The sequence below is a fragment of the Arabidopsis thaliana genome (genome assembly GCF_000001735.4).
Source record: "Arabidopsis thaliana chromosome 1 sequence".
NCBI lineage: Eukaryota > Viridiplantae > Streptophyta > Magnoliopsida > Brassicales > Brassicaceae > Arabidopsis > Arabidopsis thaliana.
This window is the reverse complement of record NC_003070.9, coordinates 1154701-1173048: the sequence shown is the minus strand read 5'-3', so window position 1 is coordinate 1173048 and position 18348 is coordinate 1154701. Positions and strand designations below refer to the sequence as shown.

General features: G+C 34.8%; 5 protein-coding genes and 1 non-coding gene across 7 annotated transcripts; 4 read left to right on the top strand and 2 right to left on the bottom strand.

Annotated features, from left to right (window-relative positions):
* The first annotated feature begins 4014 nt into the window (after positions 1 to 4014).
* Positions 4015 to 5761, top strand: AT1G04360 (RING/U-box superfamily protein). The gene has a single exon (NM_100316.3). The coding sequence runs from the start codon at positions 4397 to 4399 to the stop codon at positions 5540 to 5542; it is 1146 nt and encodes a 381-aa protein (NP_171931.1). The 5' UTR covers positions 4015 to 4396; the 3' UTR covers positions 5543 to 5761.
* Positions 5762 to 5913: 152 nt separating this feature from the next.
* On the bottom strand, positions 5914 to 8139 carry AT1G04350 (2-oxoglutarate (2OG) and Fe(II)-dependent oxygenase superfamily protein). The gene is made up of 3 exons (NM_100315.4): positions 7248 to 8139; positions 6855 to 7176; positions 5914 to 6765 (listed from the first exon to the last, which is right to left on the bottom strand). The coding sequence occupies exons 1-3, from the start codon at positions 7751 to 7753 to the stop codon at positions 6511 to 6513; spliced, it is 1083 nt and encodes a 360-aa protein (NP_171930.1). The 5' UTR covers positions 7754 to 8139; the 3' UTR covers positions 5914 to 6510.
* A 48-nt stretch (positions 8140 to 8187) lies between these two features.
* AT1G04340 (HR-like lesion-inducing protein-like protein) lies at positions 8188 to 10144 on the top strand. The gene is made up of 5 exons (NM_100314.4): positions 8188 to 8379; positions 8963 to 9077; positions 9169 to 9258; positions 9345 to 9443; positions 9597 to 10144. Exons 1-5 carry the CDS (start codon positions 8312 to 8314, stop codon positions 9702 to 9704), a joined length of 480 nt encoding a protein of 159 aa, NP_171929.1. The 5' UTR covers positions 8188 to 8311; the 3' UTR covers positions 9705 to 10144.
* Positions 10145 to 11066: 922 nt separating this feature from the next.
* Positions 11067 to 11760, top strand: AT1G04330 (uncharacterized protein). Its single transcript, NM_100313.3, has one exon. It carries the CDS (start codon positions 11163 to 11165, stop codon positions 11463 to 11465), a length of 303 nt encoding a protein of 100 aa, NP_171928.1. The 5' UTR covers positions 11067 to 11162; the 3' UTR covers positions 11466 to 11760.
* Positions 11761 to 13955: 2195 nt separating this feature from the next.
* On the bottom strand, positions 13956 to 14026 carry AT1G04320. The gene has a single exon. It is a non-coding gene; the product is annotated as a tRNA-Gly (tRNA).
* Positions 14027 to 15235: 1209 nt separating this feature from the next.
* On the top strand, positions 15236 to 18309 carry ERS2 (ethylene response sensor 2). 2 transcript variants are annotated; one of them, NM_100312.4, is made up of 3 exons: positions 15236 to 15503; positions 15910 to 17699; positions 17772 to 18285. In NM_100312.4, the coding sequence occupies exons 2-3, from the start codon at positions 15924 to 15926 to the stop codon at positions 17931 to 17933; spliced, it is 1938 nt and encodes a 645-aa protein (NP_171927.1). In that variant the 5' UTR covers positions 15236 to 15503; positions 15910 to 15923; the 3' UTR covers positions 17934 to 18285. The 2 variants fall into 2 exon arrangements, with proteins under 2 accessions (NP_171927.1, NP_001323287.1); NM_001331475.1 differs by having other exon boundaries at positions 15263 to 15398; positions 17772 to 18309.
* Positions 18310 to 18348: the final 39 nt, after the last annotated feature.

Sequence of the window (18348 nt, the reverse complement as noted above, 5' to 3'; positions counted from 1 at the left end):
ACATATTCGAAGTCTTTTTTTTTAGACTAGAAAACAAAGTTTTGGAGTTCCCTTTCCTTCTTTGTTCTTCTATCATATCTGAGTTCCTTTCCCTTTCAATCACATTAAAATAATGATTACGATTTTATTATGTCGTTTAAATCTGACTTGCCTTTGACTTTGAATCGGTCCACGACAAATATTTTTTTGGTAAGTTATGACAATTGTTGTAGTGCCTGTATATTTTTTTTAAAAATGCTTAAACTGTCGCATAAATGCGACCAAAAAATAAAATACTGTCGCATTAATGTTTTATTTTGGATAAACCGAGTCTATGAACAAACAAACCAAAACAACCGAAAACTGGGCGACAAAAAAACAACAACTGAAAACTGATTTTGTTGAAAATTCTCGGTAGACGGTAACAAATATCATCGAAAACCTACTGTACTTCAAAACTTCCTTGTTCCAAAAAACAAAAAACAAATCTAAGGATTCTTTTATATTTGAAAAAGAAATTTAAAATAGAGCCTGATTGAAAATAATTATTATTATTCAATTGTTCATTTTTTTTCTTATCTTCAATATACATTTCCGACGTCTTTCTTGAATTGAAAGGAGAGATGAATCTACGTTTATTCAACAATAAAAAGAATTAAATTTAAGAAGATTGGAATTAACGTCTATTCTATTGTAAATTAATAATCTCTGGGAAAAAGAAGATTGTGTGGTTTCGATTGATATAGAATCAGAATCTATATTGTTGTCGCCATTACGACTAGTGTAAGTAAGGGCTCTCGAGGTTGGGGACAACATATAGCTAGAACTAAAGTCTTTTTATGTCTTCGTGCATGAACCTACCAATTGAATAACATAGAATCTATAGTAAAAGGTTTATTTCAGAACAAGAACCCTAACATATAGATGAAGCTTTTAACTAAAGGTTATAGAATATCAAGGATTTATGGGTTAATCTATTTCTTTTACCAAAATCGATAATACGTTGACCAATTTTTTGGATAATCTTCGATCAATTACAGCGGAGTTCCAATGGAACAGAATTTATTAACTATATTTTTATAATTAGCACTATAAATAAGAAATTTATAGTTTAAGTACCTTTTAACTTTCATTCTTTTAATTTGAGAACAAAAATAACTTTAATGAACTCAAAGATATTCATACAATATTATGTATGGTTAATATTAATGCTACACATTATTATTTTCAAGATGACATACACTAGTTTCATTTTAAATATATTTTAAAATTGACACAGTTTATTTTCATTTTAATAGATTGACATAATCTTTGCACACTGAATATATGATGGCCCAGCCCAAGTTCACTCGTGACCCACATATGGTCCACGCAGCTGCCCAAAATGGGTCTAGAAAAACTAATGGAAGAATGGCGAAACATAATTGTTTTTTTTCCTGTCAACGAATGGAGAAAGAGAAAGTGAAACAAGTGAAAGCATTTTTTTTTACAGTTCTCTTTTCTGGTAAAGCATTTTTTTATCTTTTTTTTTTGTTGTCATCAGCATTTATTTATGGTTGTTCAAAAAAAATAAAAAAAATTATGGAAACAGAACAGACGATAGAACAAATTACATCACATTATTCAATTTTACACTAAAGAAATTAATTTTATTTTTGTAACATCTTGCTTTATTTTATTAAAATGAAAACAGAGATTACATAGTTATTTCTTAGACATACACATAAAACCAAAAATTGATTAAAATTTAAGAAATTAATTAACTAGATAATTTAAGTTAAAAAAATTGTTTTTTGTAAATTGTGTCTCATTAAATTATAGGATGTTTTGACTCGCACACATATCAATGGTTCAAAACGTTGACCCCAGATTGGTTTCTTTAAATGGTAAAGTAAAAGTCAACCTTTAGTTTGAGATAATAAAATTTAAAAGCCAATTAATTTTCTTTTGAAATTTATTTACAATTTCTTGTTATGAGATCTACATTATTATATACAGTAACACTCAGTTAGATATTAATCTCTTGTATTTAGCCAAACCAAAAACCATCGGATCAATGCATAAGTTTTGGAATTTCTAGTAATTTATTTCCAGTTAAGTATGTTTTTATAGTGTAGCGTAGGGCTAGAAGACGATCCTGATCAATGCAACTAATAGAATCTCGAACATCAAAACAAAACAAAGAAAATTATAGAGATCGAGTTCATATCTCGGAGCGACGTGTATCGATGATGGTCTGACGCACACACGTGACCGACCAAGCATCACGTGCTGCTGAATGCTGATCCATCTCACCGTTGCTGTGTTGACCTGAGTCGTCGACGTGGCGCATGATGATGATCCTCAGGACCTCATTCTTAAAAGAGTAGTCTATAGTCAAAGTCAATTGTTAATGCGGAAACAAAATTCTACTATATTAATGAGATGCCTAGATTTCTTTTTTCATATTAGTTTTGAATTGTACAAATAATTGGATTCTAGTAAAATCCTCCCAAAATTGAACCAAAAGCTTTCACAGCTGTTGTCAGTCCATGTGAAAACTACTGATGAGTTGTTTTTCACAAGTTTCATGAATCAACTGTTTTTAATGGTGATTTAAGAAAGTTTAAATTTAAGTAATACAATGTCACTAAGTTCTATATGAAATATTCTTCTGCTGCTCTGCCCTGGTTGTAGTATTTGTTTATTTGTAATTACTGCCGAAGCATCAATTGTGATTTTGTCGATTTTTAGGTTTAACTGATGCAACACTTCAACAAAAAAAAAAATTAAAAAAATTTGTAAACATGGATCTGAATCTAATTTTGTCGATTTGTGATTTCTCCCACTATATTTTTTTTTTCTTTTGACAATCGTGATTACGGATTTTCATCGGGAGCCACTTATGAATATTAGTTGTTTGGATAAAAATAAAAATAATGCAAAAACAACAAATTACTTTCCACTAAGGGTTGTCTCCGTCGTGGGCACGTTTTCGTTTTTATTATGTTAGGACAAAACTAAGAACGCCATAAGTCGATGTGTATTTATATATCTTTTTGTGTTAAAGATGTGTATTTATACATCCTCTAACGTATTATAGAACATAAGTCCATCTAAAATTCGATTATATACACTTTGATGATAAATAATACACAAATACGTACACCCAAAATTACTCAAACAACTAACAAAAATAGTCACAATTGTTTTGCTAAAGACAATACATTATTGATAAGAGAAAAAGGTTCAAATATAAAACGAAACTATACTTCTCACCGGACCTATTATTATGTTCTATTCTGTCGTGAGCCAAACTCGTCAAACATAAATACACGATAGAGACTAGTGAGTATGGAAACATTGTCCTTCTTTATCATTTTTTATTTCTGTTTACCAGTTGTTGTTTTGTTTTTTGTTTTTTTTAACATCTCATCTCATTTCTTATATATTTAAACTAATAAAAGATGAAAACCAAAACGAAAACTTTGAACTATTTCTGCGGTGGATTTGACTTTTCTTTTATTTCTATTTTGACGGGATTAGACAGAGAAAGGATAAGTCTTACTAACCTTGTGTCTTTTTCGGGGATCTTTCTTGGACCGTTTCGAATCATAACTAGATCTTCGATATCTATCATATTATCTATTTTGAACCATAGTTTAGAGCAAATTACTTGCAGATATTCTTCTGAATAAGATAAATTTATTACATTTTCAAAGGATCCTTCACAAAATATATAGTCTGTCTAAACATATCAATTTAATTAACCGACAAGTGTGGTTAGCTGGAGTTCACAGATTCTAATTATTGAAAAATGACCACTATACTGTATTAGCGAATCCAATTATATCATCATTATACTACATACGACTTTAATATAAACGTAATCTACATGGACAAACAAAACTTTCACTATCATCAGAAGATCCAACTCAAAATGTCAATTAAATTACTCCACTTGAATATAAGTAAGCTTTTCCTTATTGTTTTCCTCACCATAAGTACTACAAAAAATGTTTAAATAAAAAGAAAACTCTTACACCAAACAAGTCACATAGATCGAGGAAAAAAAAAAAACTCCTAAAAGATTCAGCAAAATGATAACCTAAATGATGAAAAAAACAAAGTAAGATGATAACCTAAATAAATAAATGAGTCATATAAGAAAGAGCCTCTGAAATCTCACCAACTCTTTCTCTCTCTCTTTCATTTCATTACTTCATCTCTGTTTTTCTTCTCTACCACTATCTCTTCTACTATTCTGATCTTTCTCTTACACACGCAATTACGTATATATAAACACTTTCAGAGTAGGGAGGAAAAAGATTCAATAGAAAATAATTACTTGATTTCTTGATTTTTTTTTTCGTTTTCTACTGAATATTTCCCTTCAAATCCTAGAGGGAGCTTTTCATTTAGATTGTTTTGTAGTCAAATGGATCTAACAGACCGTCGTAACCCTTTTAACAATCTTGTTTTTCCGCCGCCGCCTCCGCCGCCATCCACGACCTTCACAAGCCCTATATTCCCACGAACAAGCTCTTCCGGCACCAATTTCCCCATTCTGGCCATCGCAGTGATTGGAATCTTAGCCACTGCGTTCTTACTTGTAAGTTACTACATCTTCGTGATCAAATGCTGTCTTAATTGGCACCAAATCGACATCTTTCGCCGCCGCAGACGAAGCAGTGACCAAAACCCTCTAATGATTTACTCTCCTCATGAGGTAAACAGAGGACTAGACGAATCCGCCATTAGAGCTATCCCAGTCTTCAAATTCAAGAAGAGAGACGTTGTTGCAGGAGAAGAAGATCAGAGTAAGAACTCTCAAGAATGCTCTGTTTGTTTAAACGAGTTTCAAGAAGACGAGAAGCTAAGGATTATTCCTAACTGCTGCCACGTGTTTCACATTGATTGCATTGATATCTGGCTTCAGGGCAACGCAAATTGTCCCTTGTGCAGAACCAGCGTTTCTTGCGAAGCAAGTTTCACTCTTGACCTAATCTCTGCACCGAGCTCTCCTCGGGAGAATAGCCCTCATTCTCGGAACAGGAATCTCGAACCCGGCCTGGTTCTAGGAGGCGATGATGACTTCGTCGTCATAGAGCTTGGGGCCAGTAATGGTAACAACAGAGAAAGCGTGAGAAACATAGACTTCCTTACGGAGCAAGAAAGGGTTACCTCGAATGAGGTCTCGACCGGAAACAGCCCGAAATCGGTGAGTCCTTTGCCTATAAAGTTTGGTAATCGGGGAATGTATAAGAAAGAAAGGAAATTTCACAAAGTGACGAGTATGGGAGACGAATGTATCGATACTAGAGGCAAAGATGGTCATTTTGGTGAAATTCAGCCCATAAGAAGATCGATCTCGATGGATTCATCAGTGGATCGTCAGCTGTACTTGGCGGTCCAAGAGGAAATCAGCCGGAGAAACAGGCAGATTCCGGTAGCTGGAGACGGTGAAGATAGTAGCAGTAGTGGTGGTGGTAATAGCAGAGTCATGAAGAGATGTTTCTTCTCTTTTGGAAGTAGTAGAACTTCAAAAAGTTCTTCAATATTACCTGTTTATTTGGAACCCTAATTCTGTATTTTCCTCTTCTTGATTCATTGTTCAAAAAAATTATTTTTTGTATTTGTTATTTGCTGAGGTGAATTTAAAAAAAAATATTTTGGAAGGTGAAGTAGGAGAGAAAGATATATAGTGTACATGTTTCTTCTTTGTCAAATACACATGTTCAATGTTTACAAGTCATAGGAGTAGATGAGTTACTTGAATAGTAATTACAGAAGTTTCTGAAAATTGAATAAATAGTGTTTTTCACTAAACGAGTTACACGAAAACAAATCCCAACAAAGAACTGCAGGGAAAAAAAAAAAAGGAAACAAAGAACTAACCTGTGAGGCCCAAACGGCTTAAACACATAAAGGCCCAAATGCATAAAAGCATAAAGGCCCAAATAAATCTTTGTCGCCGCAGACTCGCCTTTAAGGTCCGTATCAAATCGGACAGAGGAGGAACTGAGCATGACGACTTTCCGGCGTAGGAATTAGTAAATCCTAAAATCGGTTTCTGCAATCAAACCGGCGTGGATCCTCAGACCGTGAAGATAGTATTGATCAGTTTTCTGCGAGCTAAGTACCGAATGGTTGCAGGTTTGCCTTGGTTGGCTACAACAAGCAATCTTTGATCGGTTTTGTTTGGTTCAATAACATTTGCTACTGGTTTAGTTTGGTTACTGATTATACTTTAGCTTGTATATAATTCTTTCTTTTGGTATTGCTAGTTTCAATTTAGTCAAGAAACTGTGATTGACAAGATGCTGATCAAGTTTGAACCTTTATTCCCAATTTAAAGCATTCACTAAAATTATACACACACACACACACACACCTTTCTTTGTTGTTTTTGTTTTTGGTACAAAGGAAATGGTTTACTTATTTGTCAAGATCTGACAATTGGACTAGTACCTGAACCCAATAGATGCATGAAACGAACCAATATCTTACAATAAACTTGAGATGATTTACTCTTTCAATTGTTTTTTTCTTTCATATCTTGTAATGCGACAGATACGATGTTCCATCGAGGCCTTTCTTGAAGTATCCCTCTGTGTATTCTTTCAAGTCGATGACTCTGTATTTTGAAGGGTTTTCTTCAGAGAGAAGCTCTTTGATTGGTCCATAAACAGTTGAATTCGGACGCATACTTGTGCTGAAAAAGCTAGCTACTGATATCCTCGGTGTAGCTGCCCTGTTCGCTAGCACCCTGTGCTCCACACTTATGACTTTGTCATTCGTTATTAGCTGCGTATCAAAGGTAAACTCAGATTCTCAACATTGTATATTTTACTAATAAAGTTTAAAAGAATGGATCAATGAAGAAATTGCCTTGCCTGCAAGAAATCTCCCATGTTGATGACTAGAGCCCCTGGAATAGGAGAGACATCGACCCAACAGTCTTGATGAAAGATTTGAAGACCACCGATTTGGTCCTGGAGAAGAATGGTGAGGAAGGAGTTGTCTGAATGATTATTTGTGCCGATGGTTAGATCAGGTTGTGGACATGGAGGATAATAATGGCAGAGCAAAAGCAAACCCTTCATGCAATCCATGCTTTTAAGCTTATCAGATCTCAAACCAAGAGCTTCTGAGAGAAGCTCAAAGAGCAAATCACCTAATCTCATCATATGCTTTGAGTATTCGAACATAGCAACCCTGAGCCAATATTTCATAAGATCGCTCAACGGTTCATAAGATTTCTCAATGAAAAACCGTAAGTTACTTACCTGCAAGCCACAGGGAGATCCTCAGGGTTTGGAGGATCAGGAGCCATGTAACAAGCGAAAGAGTCTCTCCAGTTAACACATGAAGAAGAACTATAGAGATCGAAATTACTATTGTAGACAAATCTTTTAGTGGCGTCACGAGTGAAGTAGGTTTTCTTAACCTCAGGAGCTTCCTCATGAAACCTACGAACTCCATCTTGAATCTCTTGAAGAACGTTTAAAGGAACACCATGATTGATCACCTGGAAGAATCCCCAATTCGATGCAGCGTCTTTGATCTTCCCAACGATATCTTCACGGGAGACGTGGAGGCCTTCGAAGTCGATGATAGGGATCGCAAAATCAGTGGTAGAAACAAAAGGTTTCTTGTCGGATAAGGAACCTTGAGGGAGACAGAAAATTCGAGGAATCTCAGTGATGTGAGCATCAATGAGACCTTTCACACCTGTTTTCGTCTCGTCGAAAGCTTTGCGCTCACTGTAAGAGTCGAATTCTTTGGTCTCCATTTTTGTTTCTTTAACCTATTTCGAAGATTCATTCACAAAAAGCTGCTTCATACATATACAAAAAGAAGAAGAAGAAGGTTATCAAGAAAAATGGATTTATGTTTTTGCATTCTTGTGGTGAGAGAAGACAAGATAGAAACGACAATTTGAGAATTGTATGGTTGAAAAACGTACGTCCTGTTTTGCTGCTGGTTTAGTTTGGTTCTTGATCAATTGATTCTGCTCTAGCTTGATCAAAAACGTATGTCCGGTTTTGTTGATTGGGACTGGAACTTATGTCAGCATGACGGTGCCTTTTCATCTTCTTCTTGGTTGAGTTTTAAAAATGATAAAAATTCGGTTTAAATTTTAATTTAGATACTTCGGTTCAATTCGGTTTAGCTTTTCTTTTCCACCTTTAATTGGTTAATTATATAAATTAATCTTTTTTCTCTCTGAAAAAAAAAAAGACAAAAGCAGAGGAACCGAAGTTTAAGCTAACACCGAGAAAGGATCCGTCTCTCCGACGACAAATCAGACCACCTGCGACCTAGAACGACACAAGGAGACATAGAGAAAATGGGTTTCTTCTCTTTTCTTGGAAGAGTTCTCTTCGCTTCTTTATTCATCCTCTCCGCTTGGCAAATGTGAGTCTTTTCTTCTTTATTCCCTCCATCTCTTCTCTCGTTTCTCCGGTTATTGGATTAGGGTTCGACATCTTCTTCGATGAACTTCTATCTTGCTAGATCCGATTTGATTGAGAATCTTCCGCTAAACTGTTTGATTTGGTCTAAGCGACATCTAGGGTTAAATCTAGGGCTTGTCTAAATAATCCCTTGCTTGATTTTATCTTGCTAGATCCGATTTGATTGAGAACCTCTCTTTAAGGCTTTTAAAATAGAGTTAGCTTCCAAGAGACTGTGGTATCTCTGATCTTGAGCCTTTTAATAGCTCTGTTGTTCATATGATCTCTATCTACTTAGATGACCAAGAGTCTGTTTCTTCACTATTTGTGTCTGATATATGGTGAAGTGAGATACGGTGGATTGGTTTCTAGGTTCTGCTAGTCCAATTCCATCCTGAAAAACACCATTTAGCTCTCTAAATTGTTTGTATACACATCTCTGTTTGCTTGAAAGTTTACTAGTCATATGTGTAGAGGCTTTATAAGTATCCCCTTGTCGATTATCTTACGAAATCCGAACTATGCTTCTCTGGAATTCTTATTAGGTTCAATGACTTTGGAACTGACGGTGGTCCAGCAGCTAAAGAGTTAGCTCCAAAGCTTGATCTGACCAAAGCACATCTCTCTTCCATATTGGGAGTATCATTGCCCAACTTAGAGGTATGCCCATTGCGTTGATTCCTTGTCTTCATGTCTCTTATGCTGTCTATATATATATGTTGCGTCTGACTTGGAAAACTAATTTTGAAAGGTGAAACAAGTCGTGTGGGCTATTGTTGCTCTGAAAGGCCTAGGAGGCTTACTCTTTGTTATCGGCAACATCTTTGGTGCCTATCTTCTGGTTAGGATTTCTTCACTTTTGTTTAAGTATTCAAAAAGTTAAGTTGTTGTATTGACTTTGGATTTCAATTCTTTGTTTCTTATTAGGCTGTCTACTTGGTGGTTGTCAGTCCCATTTTATATGATTTCTACAACTATGGACCCGAGGACCGCCAATTCTCTCTTCTATTGACTGAATTCTTGCAGGTTTGTCTATACACCTTTCTTCATTTATTCGTTTTGGCTTGCTCTTGCCATGTTCTTCGAGCTGAACCTAGTCTGAATAAAGTATATTCCTTTATGGCTCTTCTGAACCTTCTTCTATGATTCTCATTCTTTTGAATCAATGTTTTATCACAGAGTGTTGCGCTTCTCGGGGCATTGCTATTTTTCATCGGAATGAAGAATTCAACAACGAGCTCCAAGAGGATTCTGAAGAAGAGGACTCCCAAGCCTAAAGCTGCTTAGAGTTCTTCTCTTCTCCTCCACACACAAAGGCAGGTAGGCTTCAGAAGAGCTTCTGATGTCTCCAAGCATTACCTTTGTCATTCTTCCTTACAACTTTTGGTTCCTTATCTATTGTAGGATTCTAGAATTAGCCACATTTTGTATTTTATCAATTAGTTTTTATATGATTTTGGGATTTAAGCCGTTTTCTTTTGTTGGATCATATTATTTTTTTCAGTGATTTTTAAAAATTGGTCCGAGAAGGTTTTTCTGGGGTTATGAATTAGAACCGTTAGTTAGATTCGTTAAGTTTCATTTTTTTCTTGTTGTAAAATAGATATAATTATTTTACTTCAAACCTATTTTTTTAATATTCAGGTTTATGCTGTCCAATAAGCTTATCGGATACCTCAAACATGCAATTACTATTTGTAAAAAAAATCATATACATGGTTAAAAATTGTCTTGCAAATCCGTTCCAACCGTTACAACTTTACAAATCCAACGGACAAGGTTAATATGCGTAAAATAATATGATATCACATCAATAAATTTGTCGTATCTGACTTCAGTTTTGAATAAAGGTTATTTCTAGAGAACCTAAACCGCTAATTATTTTTGTGATAATTATAATAGGAGATTAATTAATTATTCAAAGACATATTGCTTTTTGTTTTAAACTAGAATATGATTCTTTCCATTATATGTGGCACACAAAATCTCTCAAGAAAATAAATAGGTAATCAAGGTGTTGGTTAGTCTAAAGTTGGTATAGGGAAAAAAAAGTTATATTATCTCCTTGGTCTAAAGTTCATATCGTCTTTATCATTCTTTTGCTTTTTATAACACAATTAATATTTATTGAAATATTAACAAAAGTTACGAACAATGCCAAACATACAACTGACTGCAACAATGGTTTGTTTGGGAAAAAAACTGCCACCAACAGAATTTTGATTTTTGAAGACCAAATAGATAAAAGGACAAGAGTTAAGAAATTTTCGATATTTTGTAATTTTCTATGTTGGTAATTGATTTTTTTAATATTCTTTGGTAAATTTTGGATTTCTATTATTATCTGAAGTTCTGAACTGTAGTTACCAGAGTAACTGCTGGTTGAAATTGAATACAAGTGTTTCTTTCGACGAGCTTTTACATTTCTTGATAATCTTTTTCAGCACTAAAAGAAAGTAGTTTCTTCATAAACAAAAAAATGAAAAAGATACGTACTTATTATAGTCATCATAAAAGAGAATATAGTCAAACTTATAATTTAGTAGTTTAGTCTATACTAGTCAAAAGGAAAAACACTTGAACAAGAAAAGAAAAAACAAAACGAAGCAAATAATAAAAAGATTCGACCGTTTAGACCAAAACACAAGCCAAGCACACACTCTTGAACACGCCATTCTCTATATATACACGCATACTAGCTCACTCATAAATATAAACAAAAAATTAATACAACAAGATCCTGCTATGTCGTCCACGGCGAGAAATATTTCTGGCAGCGGGAACCGAAAGTCGAGTAGGCTGCAGCGGCGGGCTCCACCGCCTCTTAAGATAAACCCTTGCGAAGCGAATTGGAAAGTGGCTATTCCTCTTCTATCACCTACGGAGTCGCCACCACAAAAACCACCGGCGGTAATGAAGAGGGAGGAGCAACGGTGGGGTAAAGAGGCGGAGAAGCCGCCGGTTTTTAAGAAGTGGCAGCATCCGGCAGCTCCGTTTTACTACCAGCCAGCACCGTCATCGAATCAGCCGTTTGCATGGCCAAATTAACGGTCTCTTAATATTAGGTCTATCACACAAATACATAAATATTTGAATCTTTTTAATTGTATGCCGATCATATTGACAAATAGCATATTTTATTTTTTTTAACATTACCATCTTTATGCAGTATGTATGTTGGGTTTGATGTTGTTATGTCCTTGTAACCATTAATTAATAACTAATATATATAGTGTATTGTTTCGTATACTGTGTAATGTTGAAGACACTAGCTAAGATCGCCGTGTAATTTGATTTCTTTTATAAATATTTTTCTTAAAGAATTGTACATGCGTTCATATCAATATGTCTTTGTATAGGTGACAAAAAAAATTAGAAAATCGATTGCTAAATCTATATATAGCAACTAGAATTTAACCCGCGGTACACCGCGGGGCTATATTGTTTACAAAAATATAATGTTACTTTTTTAAAGATTAACTGAAAATATATCATATTAATTTGTATTTTTCAATGTAGATATCAATCTCTGTATTATTTAGTATATGATTACTATTGTTTAGGTTTCAATTTTTGAAGTATTGATATGAAAACACATATTTTTTTAAGTAATGATGTATGGTGGATTTTAAAATTTTGAATATTTTATCTGCAGTATACCGTGGGTCGATTTTTTATAGCTAAATTTTTTAAGTTTCAAGTTATATTCGTTTTGTTAATATTATATGGTTTTTTGTGTTTACGGTTGTATAATTGTATTTTAATTGTAAATTTTAAGAATTCATCCGTGATATACCTTTCTTTATTGATATCGATCAAAACCCGTCATCCCATATAAACTCGTCTATATTATCTCGTTAGCTAAATATTAGTATTATAAAATCCAAGAAAATAAATTATTTTTGTTATAAATACAATAATTTTAGGATCTCACCCGTGTTATACCGTTTCTTGAATGATTTTAAATTTCTACTACTAATATAGATTTTAAATTTATCATAGAAAGTATATGATTTCAATTTTTTGTATTTTTTTTTATTTAAATAAAGCAACGGCTTAAATGATGATATATATAATTCTTTTTCTGTATGTGTATATGATTTTTTATGTGAATATTTTCATTATTATAAATTAGTATTTTTATTGTTATGCAAAATGTTAATATAAATATTTGCTATAAATCGAATTTATGCATATTTCTGGAGTAAAATTCACGGAATTTTGTTTTTGAAGATATATGAAAAGATTGTGTACAGATTTTTAGAAAGAAATTAAACAAGATATCGTTTGATTAATATCTTTTAAAATTTTGTAAAACTAAATAATAAATGCGAGTGGCAGCCATTGTAAATAAGTCTCAACTCCAAGATTTATTTCACAAAATGGCTGCAAAAATGTATATGTAGATGCTATAATAGCATCCATTGGGCGACAAAAGAAAACGTAAAAATATATTTTTTGGTAACTAAGTAAAACAAGTATATATAGAAAACATGTTTTGTTTTGAAATCTTTCTCTTACTTAGTTTTGCAAAATTATCACATTAAATGTTTTACAAGATAAGTTGGTGTAGTAGTTGTTTTGCGAGTGTGAGTTCGGTTTATCTTGGTATAGTATAACATCATCCGGTTTACTAAGGCTTTAAGTTGTTGGGCTGTTTAGTGTTCAAACATTTGATTAAACCGATTAAAAAGCTACTATACATTAACAGCCAAGGGTCGAAGAATAAACAAGACAGTGAATTTTTAAAGCTGTCGTCTGATCCACAGATAGGTGAAAGTTTGATTTCGTTATTAATTAGTGGGAAACAAATGGAGATTTGCTGAAACGTACTCTCGATAACAGTTCATATTCAAGACTCAAGAGAATCTCGTATATTCTAAGGAAGACGTACCTAAACAGAAAGTTGGTCCCAAAAAACGAGAGAAGGAATGAAAGATCAAGGATACATGTTTTATATACATGAAAAATACTAAATTTTAAAAGAAGTATTAAACGTTTTTATAATGTCACCGGAAAGAAGATGTAAATGTATTGATCAAATCATCTGACTATAAAAGTAATTCAAATCACCATTTTTTTAAATCAATTTGAATATTTGATGAATTTCCGTATATAAACAATCAGTCCCGCTCTTGCTGTATAAATGAAACGTCTATCAAACATTAGCTAGTCTTGTACTGGATTGCCTTTACAGACAAAAGATTATACTGTATATGTATGTGGTCTCATGCAAAAAAAGTAAAAATGATTCTGTGTACATCTGTTTTGATTTGCATATATATTGGCTTAAGTGGCAAAGGTGCATGCACTATTTCTATTTCTTTGATAAAAGTTTTATGATGCATGCATTCTTACCAGTGATTTCTTTAAAAGGAGAAGACATTTGTTTTGTAATAGTGACGAGAATGTAGACAGAAAAGGAAAGGAATCAGCACGTGTTCATCGCTCGACACGTGGCCAATAATAGCATTGGATTCAGAAAAAAAGAAAAAGAAAAAAGCGAAAAAACCTGTATAACAGGAAAAAAATACAATCTGCACCAGCCGGGAATCGAACCCGGGTCTGTACCGTGGCAGGGTACTATTCTACCACTAGACCACTGGTTATTTATTTAAAAGATTTATATTGGTATAAAACCTTGACCATAAAATGTTCCTAGTGCATCCACTAAGATCAAATTCATATTAATAAACAAAAACATAAAATTCAAACCGATATAGCAAGATTGCTGTTAGTTTTGTCTTCTAAATCTGATAAGTGTTCGTTATTGTCGAGGTTATGTAGCTAGTTTATATATTACTTGTACTAAATTTCAATAGGGCAATCAAAATATACGGATTTTCATGTGTATATATTTTTCTAAATTTGCGGTTTACAAAGAAAAGTTAGTGGTTGATCATATTGATTTCTTGAAAGGGAAATATTACCAATAAAATGATAAAATTGCCAAGAAAAATTAGTAGTACGATCGATAATTTAGTGATATTGGGATCCAAAGAGATGATCATGCACTTAGTTAAGACTCCATTTTCTGATAAGAGTTAAGTGGCGGTAGACCCACAAAGAAATTTGATTCGGTATTGTTATTATTGAGTAGAAAAACAAAGATGGAGTGTTTAACTAAATCATGTCTAATAAGTAGCAAGGTAGGTCAATATAACGTTTTACAAACGAAAAATAGCATTGCATATTTAATTATCTACCAAATATCTTAAGTCAGTCGAATAAACTAACTCATTATGTTATCAAATCAGCCGCAAATTGTGCCGTTTAAGTCAATACTATTTTTAACTTAGATATTTAGTGAGTAGACTTCATACTTGCATAGTCTAGTAGTTATCATTGTTTAATGCAATTTTTTGGTTTTAATGTAAACTTATACTACTATTTGGTCATGTAATCTCACTTTCTAAAAAACCAATGTAATCATCCATAATAGAAATAAAACATTTATTTAATATAATTAACTAATTTTTAAACATTAAAAAGAATAGATTTATTTTTATACATAAAATAATAGAAATATAAATATATATATATATTATTATAGGTTGTTTATTGTAATCCAAAAGCAGAATAAAATTTGGGATAGGTATTAAGAGTCATAAATCTTGAAAATAGAGTCATTAATTAATAAAGCTGAAAAGGAAAGATTAAAAAAAGAAGAAGAATCCTCTAAAATTGAATTTGGTAAGAGTCCACGTAGGTCAAGAAGAAGAAGAAGAAGATGTCGTGCTCGTGTTGTGTTCCAAACGAAAAGCGTCTATGTTCTCTTCATGTACCGTTTCTGGGTCCCACCCCCCTTTCCTTCTTCACTCTCCCCCCAATTCCTCCCTCTCTCTCTCTCTCTCTCTCTCTCTCTCACCAAAACGTAAATCTACTCTCTCTATCGCAGCAGACACAGAAAAAGAGAGAGCGAGAGACTCTGCTCACACACATATTTACTTCCCTAACTTGTCTCTCTCTCTACACATTCTGGTGAGTTTCGTAAGATTCAACAATCGTTTAGACTTCTTCTTCTTCTTCTTCTACAGCTTTTACGTTTTCTGGAAAAGAGATTTTTGGCTGATCACTACGTTGCAGGTATATGATTTCTCAAATGTGAGATGGGTTTGATGTTCCTTTTCGCTATTTCTCATCTGATTTTGAATTTTCTGCGGATTTTGTGAGGAATCGGTAGATTTTGATGTTTGTTCTTGTGGGTGGTTCATAACTTCATACATTTAGGGGATTAAAAGAAAATTAATTTACAAATTCGGTCCTTGTTGTGAAAAAGATTTATAATCTAAAAGACATTAACTTTACTCTCTCCTTGAACAAGTTTTGAATTTTGAATCTTTTTCTGATTTTGATTTTCACTATGTTCATAGGTAATTGCACAATTCTGGGTATACAAAATCCAAACGTTACGCATATTGAATTGAAAAATCTCGATTTTGAGTTCTGGGTATGAATAAAAATCTCACCTTTTTAATTAATTCTTACTCAGGGAAACAGTAATCGATGTTAAAGACATTGTTAGTCCAATGGCTTGTCTTCTTCTTCTTCTTCTTAATCGGTTCCGTCGTCACCGCCGCAGAAGACGACGGTAGCTTGTCGTTATGCAACTGCGACGACGAAGACAGTCTCTTTAGCTACGAGACAATCCTCAACTCGCAAAAAGTCGGCGACTTTCTTATCGCAATCGCTTATTTCTCGATCCCAATCGAGCTGGTTTACTTCGTGAGCCGCACCAATGTGCCTTCACCTTACAATTGGGTGGTCTGCGAGTTTATAGCCTTCATTGTTCTCTGCGGCATGACCCATTTGCTCGCTGGTTTCACCTACGGGCCTCACTGGCCTTGGGTCATGACAGCTGTCACTGTCTTCAAGATGCTGACTGGTATCGTCTCTTTCCTCACGGCACTCTCGTTAGTCACTCTCTTACCATTGCTTCTTAAGGCTAAGGTTCGTGAGTTTATGTTGAGTAAGAAGACCAGAGAGCTTGATCGTGAGGTTGGGATCATTATGAAGCAGACTGAGACGAGTTTGCATGTTCGTATGCTCACTACCAAGATTAGGACGTCTCTTGATCGACACACCATTCTATACACTACGCTTGTGGAGTTGTCCAAGACTCTGGGGCTCAAGAACTGTGCGGTTTGGATCCCGAATGAGATCAAGACGGAGATGAATCTTACTCATGAGTTAAGACCGAGGATTGATGATGAGAATGAGAATGAGCATTTTGGTGGTTATGCTGGGTTCTCGATACCGATTAGTGAGTCTGATGTTGTGAGGATTAAGAGAAGCGAAGAGGTGAATATGTTGAGCCCTGGTTCTGTGCTTGCCTCAGTGACTAGCCGAGGGAAGTCAGGTCCTACGGTTGGGATAAGAGTCCCTATGCTTCGGGTTTGTAACTTTAAAGGCGGGACACCAGAGGCGATTCACATGTGTTATGCGATATTGGTGTGTGTGCTTCCATTGAGACAGCCGCAGGCTTGGACTTATCAAGAGCTTGAGATTGTTAAGGTGGTGGCTGATCAAGTGGCGGTTGCAATCTCTCACGCCGTGATTCTTGAAGAATCTCAGCTTATGAGAGAGAAACTCGCTGAACAGAACCGAGCGCTTCAGGTTGCGAGGGAGAACGCACTGAGAGCTAATCAAGCCAAGGCTGCGTTCGAGCAGATGATGAGCGATGCAATGAGGTGTCCTGTGCGGTCCATTCTCGGGTTGCTTCCTTTGATACTTCAGGATGGGAAGTTACCCGAGAACCAGACTGTTATCGTTGATGCAATGAGGAGAACCAGCGAGTTACTTGTACAGCTTGTAAACAATGCCGGAGATATAAACAATGGGACAATCCGCGCTGCAGAGACTCATTATTTCAGTTTGCATTCGGTTGTGAAAGAGTCAGCTTGCGTGGCGAGGTGTTTATGCATGGCAAATGGTTTTGGTTTCTCAGCTGAAGTTTATAGAGCATTGCCTGACTACGTCGTAGGTGATGATAGAAAGGTCTTTCAAGCGATTTTGCATATGCTTGGGGTTCTAATGAATCGAAAGATCAAAGGGAATGTGACTTTCTGGGTTTTTCCGGAAAGCGGGAACTCAGACGTATCAGAGAGGAAAGATATTCAAGAAGCGGTTTGGCGACATTGCTATTCGAAAGAATACATGGAAGTTAGATTCGGATTCGAGGTAACTGCTGAAGGTGAAGAGAGTAGTAGTAGTAGTAGTGGTAGTAACCTGGAGGAGGAGGAAGAGAATCCGAGTCTCAACGCTTGCCAAAACATTGTAAAGGTTGGTCATTTGTGTTTTGTATGTAAATGTGCTAATGACTTGGTTTAACACTTTTATCTTGTTTTGTGACAGTATATGCAAGGGAATATTCGGGTTGTTGAGGACGGTCTAGGTTTGGTGAAAAGCGTCTCAGTTGTTTTCCGGTTTCAACTCCGGCGATCGATGATGTCGAGAGGCGGTGGATATTCTGGAGAAACGTTTAGAACCTCAACTCCTCCGTCTACTAGCCACTGATCATTGACGTCAGGAAGGGGGGGAGGGGAATGTAGTGCAAAAGAAAGATTTAAGGGGTGGAATCTGAGAATTTGTAAAAACAGTAGGGGCTTTAATGAGATTAACAGAGAGAGTACTAAAACGTTGTCGTTCGGTTGTAAAAACCTGAAAGTTAACTAGGTTTTAACCTATCGTGTAGGCAAAAGGTATGATGCAGACTTGTTGTAACTTGCTGGTGATAACAGAATTCAAAGTAAAAAAATGTGTCGGAGGATGTTCCTTACGGATTTGTGATTTACAAGCCTACCAACTCCTTTGTCAAATATTGTGACGTTTTAGATGAAGCTTATAAATTTATTGATTTCTGATCCAGAAACCGTATACAACTTGTATCCACAATATGTATCCAGGTACATATTAACTTCGACCTTTTAAT

Excerpts from the sequence above, each read along its gene's own strand:
- AT1G04360 (NM_100316.3), top strand. The coding sequence starts at position 4,397 with ATGGATCTAACAGACCGTCGTAACCCTTTTAACAATCTTGTTTTTCCG.
- AT1G04350 (NM_100315.4), bottom strand. The coding sequence starts at position 7,753 with ATGGAGACCAAAGAATTCGACTCTTACAGTGAGCGCAAAGCTTTCGAC. Across the intron at positions 7,177-7,247 it reads GATCTCCCTGTGGCTTGCAG|GGTTGCTATGTTCGAATACT; the intron begins GTAAGTAACTTA and ends ATATTGGCTCAG. Across the intron at positions 6,766-6,854 it reads ACATGGGAGATTTCTTGCAG|CTAATAACGAATGACAAAGT; the intron begins GCAAGGCAATTT and ends TTTGATACGCAG.
- AT1G04330 (NM_100313.3), top strand. The coding sequence starts at position 11,163 with ATGTCGTCCACGGCGAGAAATATTTCTGGCAGCGGGAACCGAAAGTCG.
- AT1G04340 (NM_100314.4), top strand. The coding sequence starts at position 8,312 with ATGGGTTTCTTCTCTTTTCTTGGAAGAGTTCTCTTCGCTTCTTTATTC. Across the intron at positions 9,078-9,168 it reads TATCATTGCCCAACTTAGAG|GTGAAACAAGTCGTGTGGGC; the intron begins GTATGCCCATTG and ends TAATTTTGAAAG. Across the intron at positions 9,259-9,344 it reads TCTTTGGTGCCTATCTTCTG|GCTGTCTACTTGGTGGTTGT; the intron begins GTTAGGATTTCT and ends GTTTCTTATTAG.
- ERS2 (NM_001331475.1), top strand. The coding sequence starts at position 15,924 with ATGTTAAAGACATTGTTAGTCCAATGGCTTGTCTTCTTCTTCTTCTTC. Across the intron at positions 17,700-17,771 it reads CTTGCCAAAACATTGTAAAG|TATATGCAAGGGAATATTCG; the intron begins GTTGGTCATTTG and ends GTTTTGTGACAG.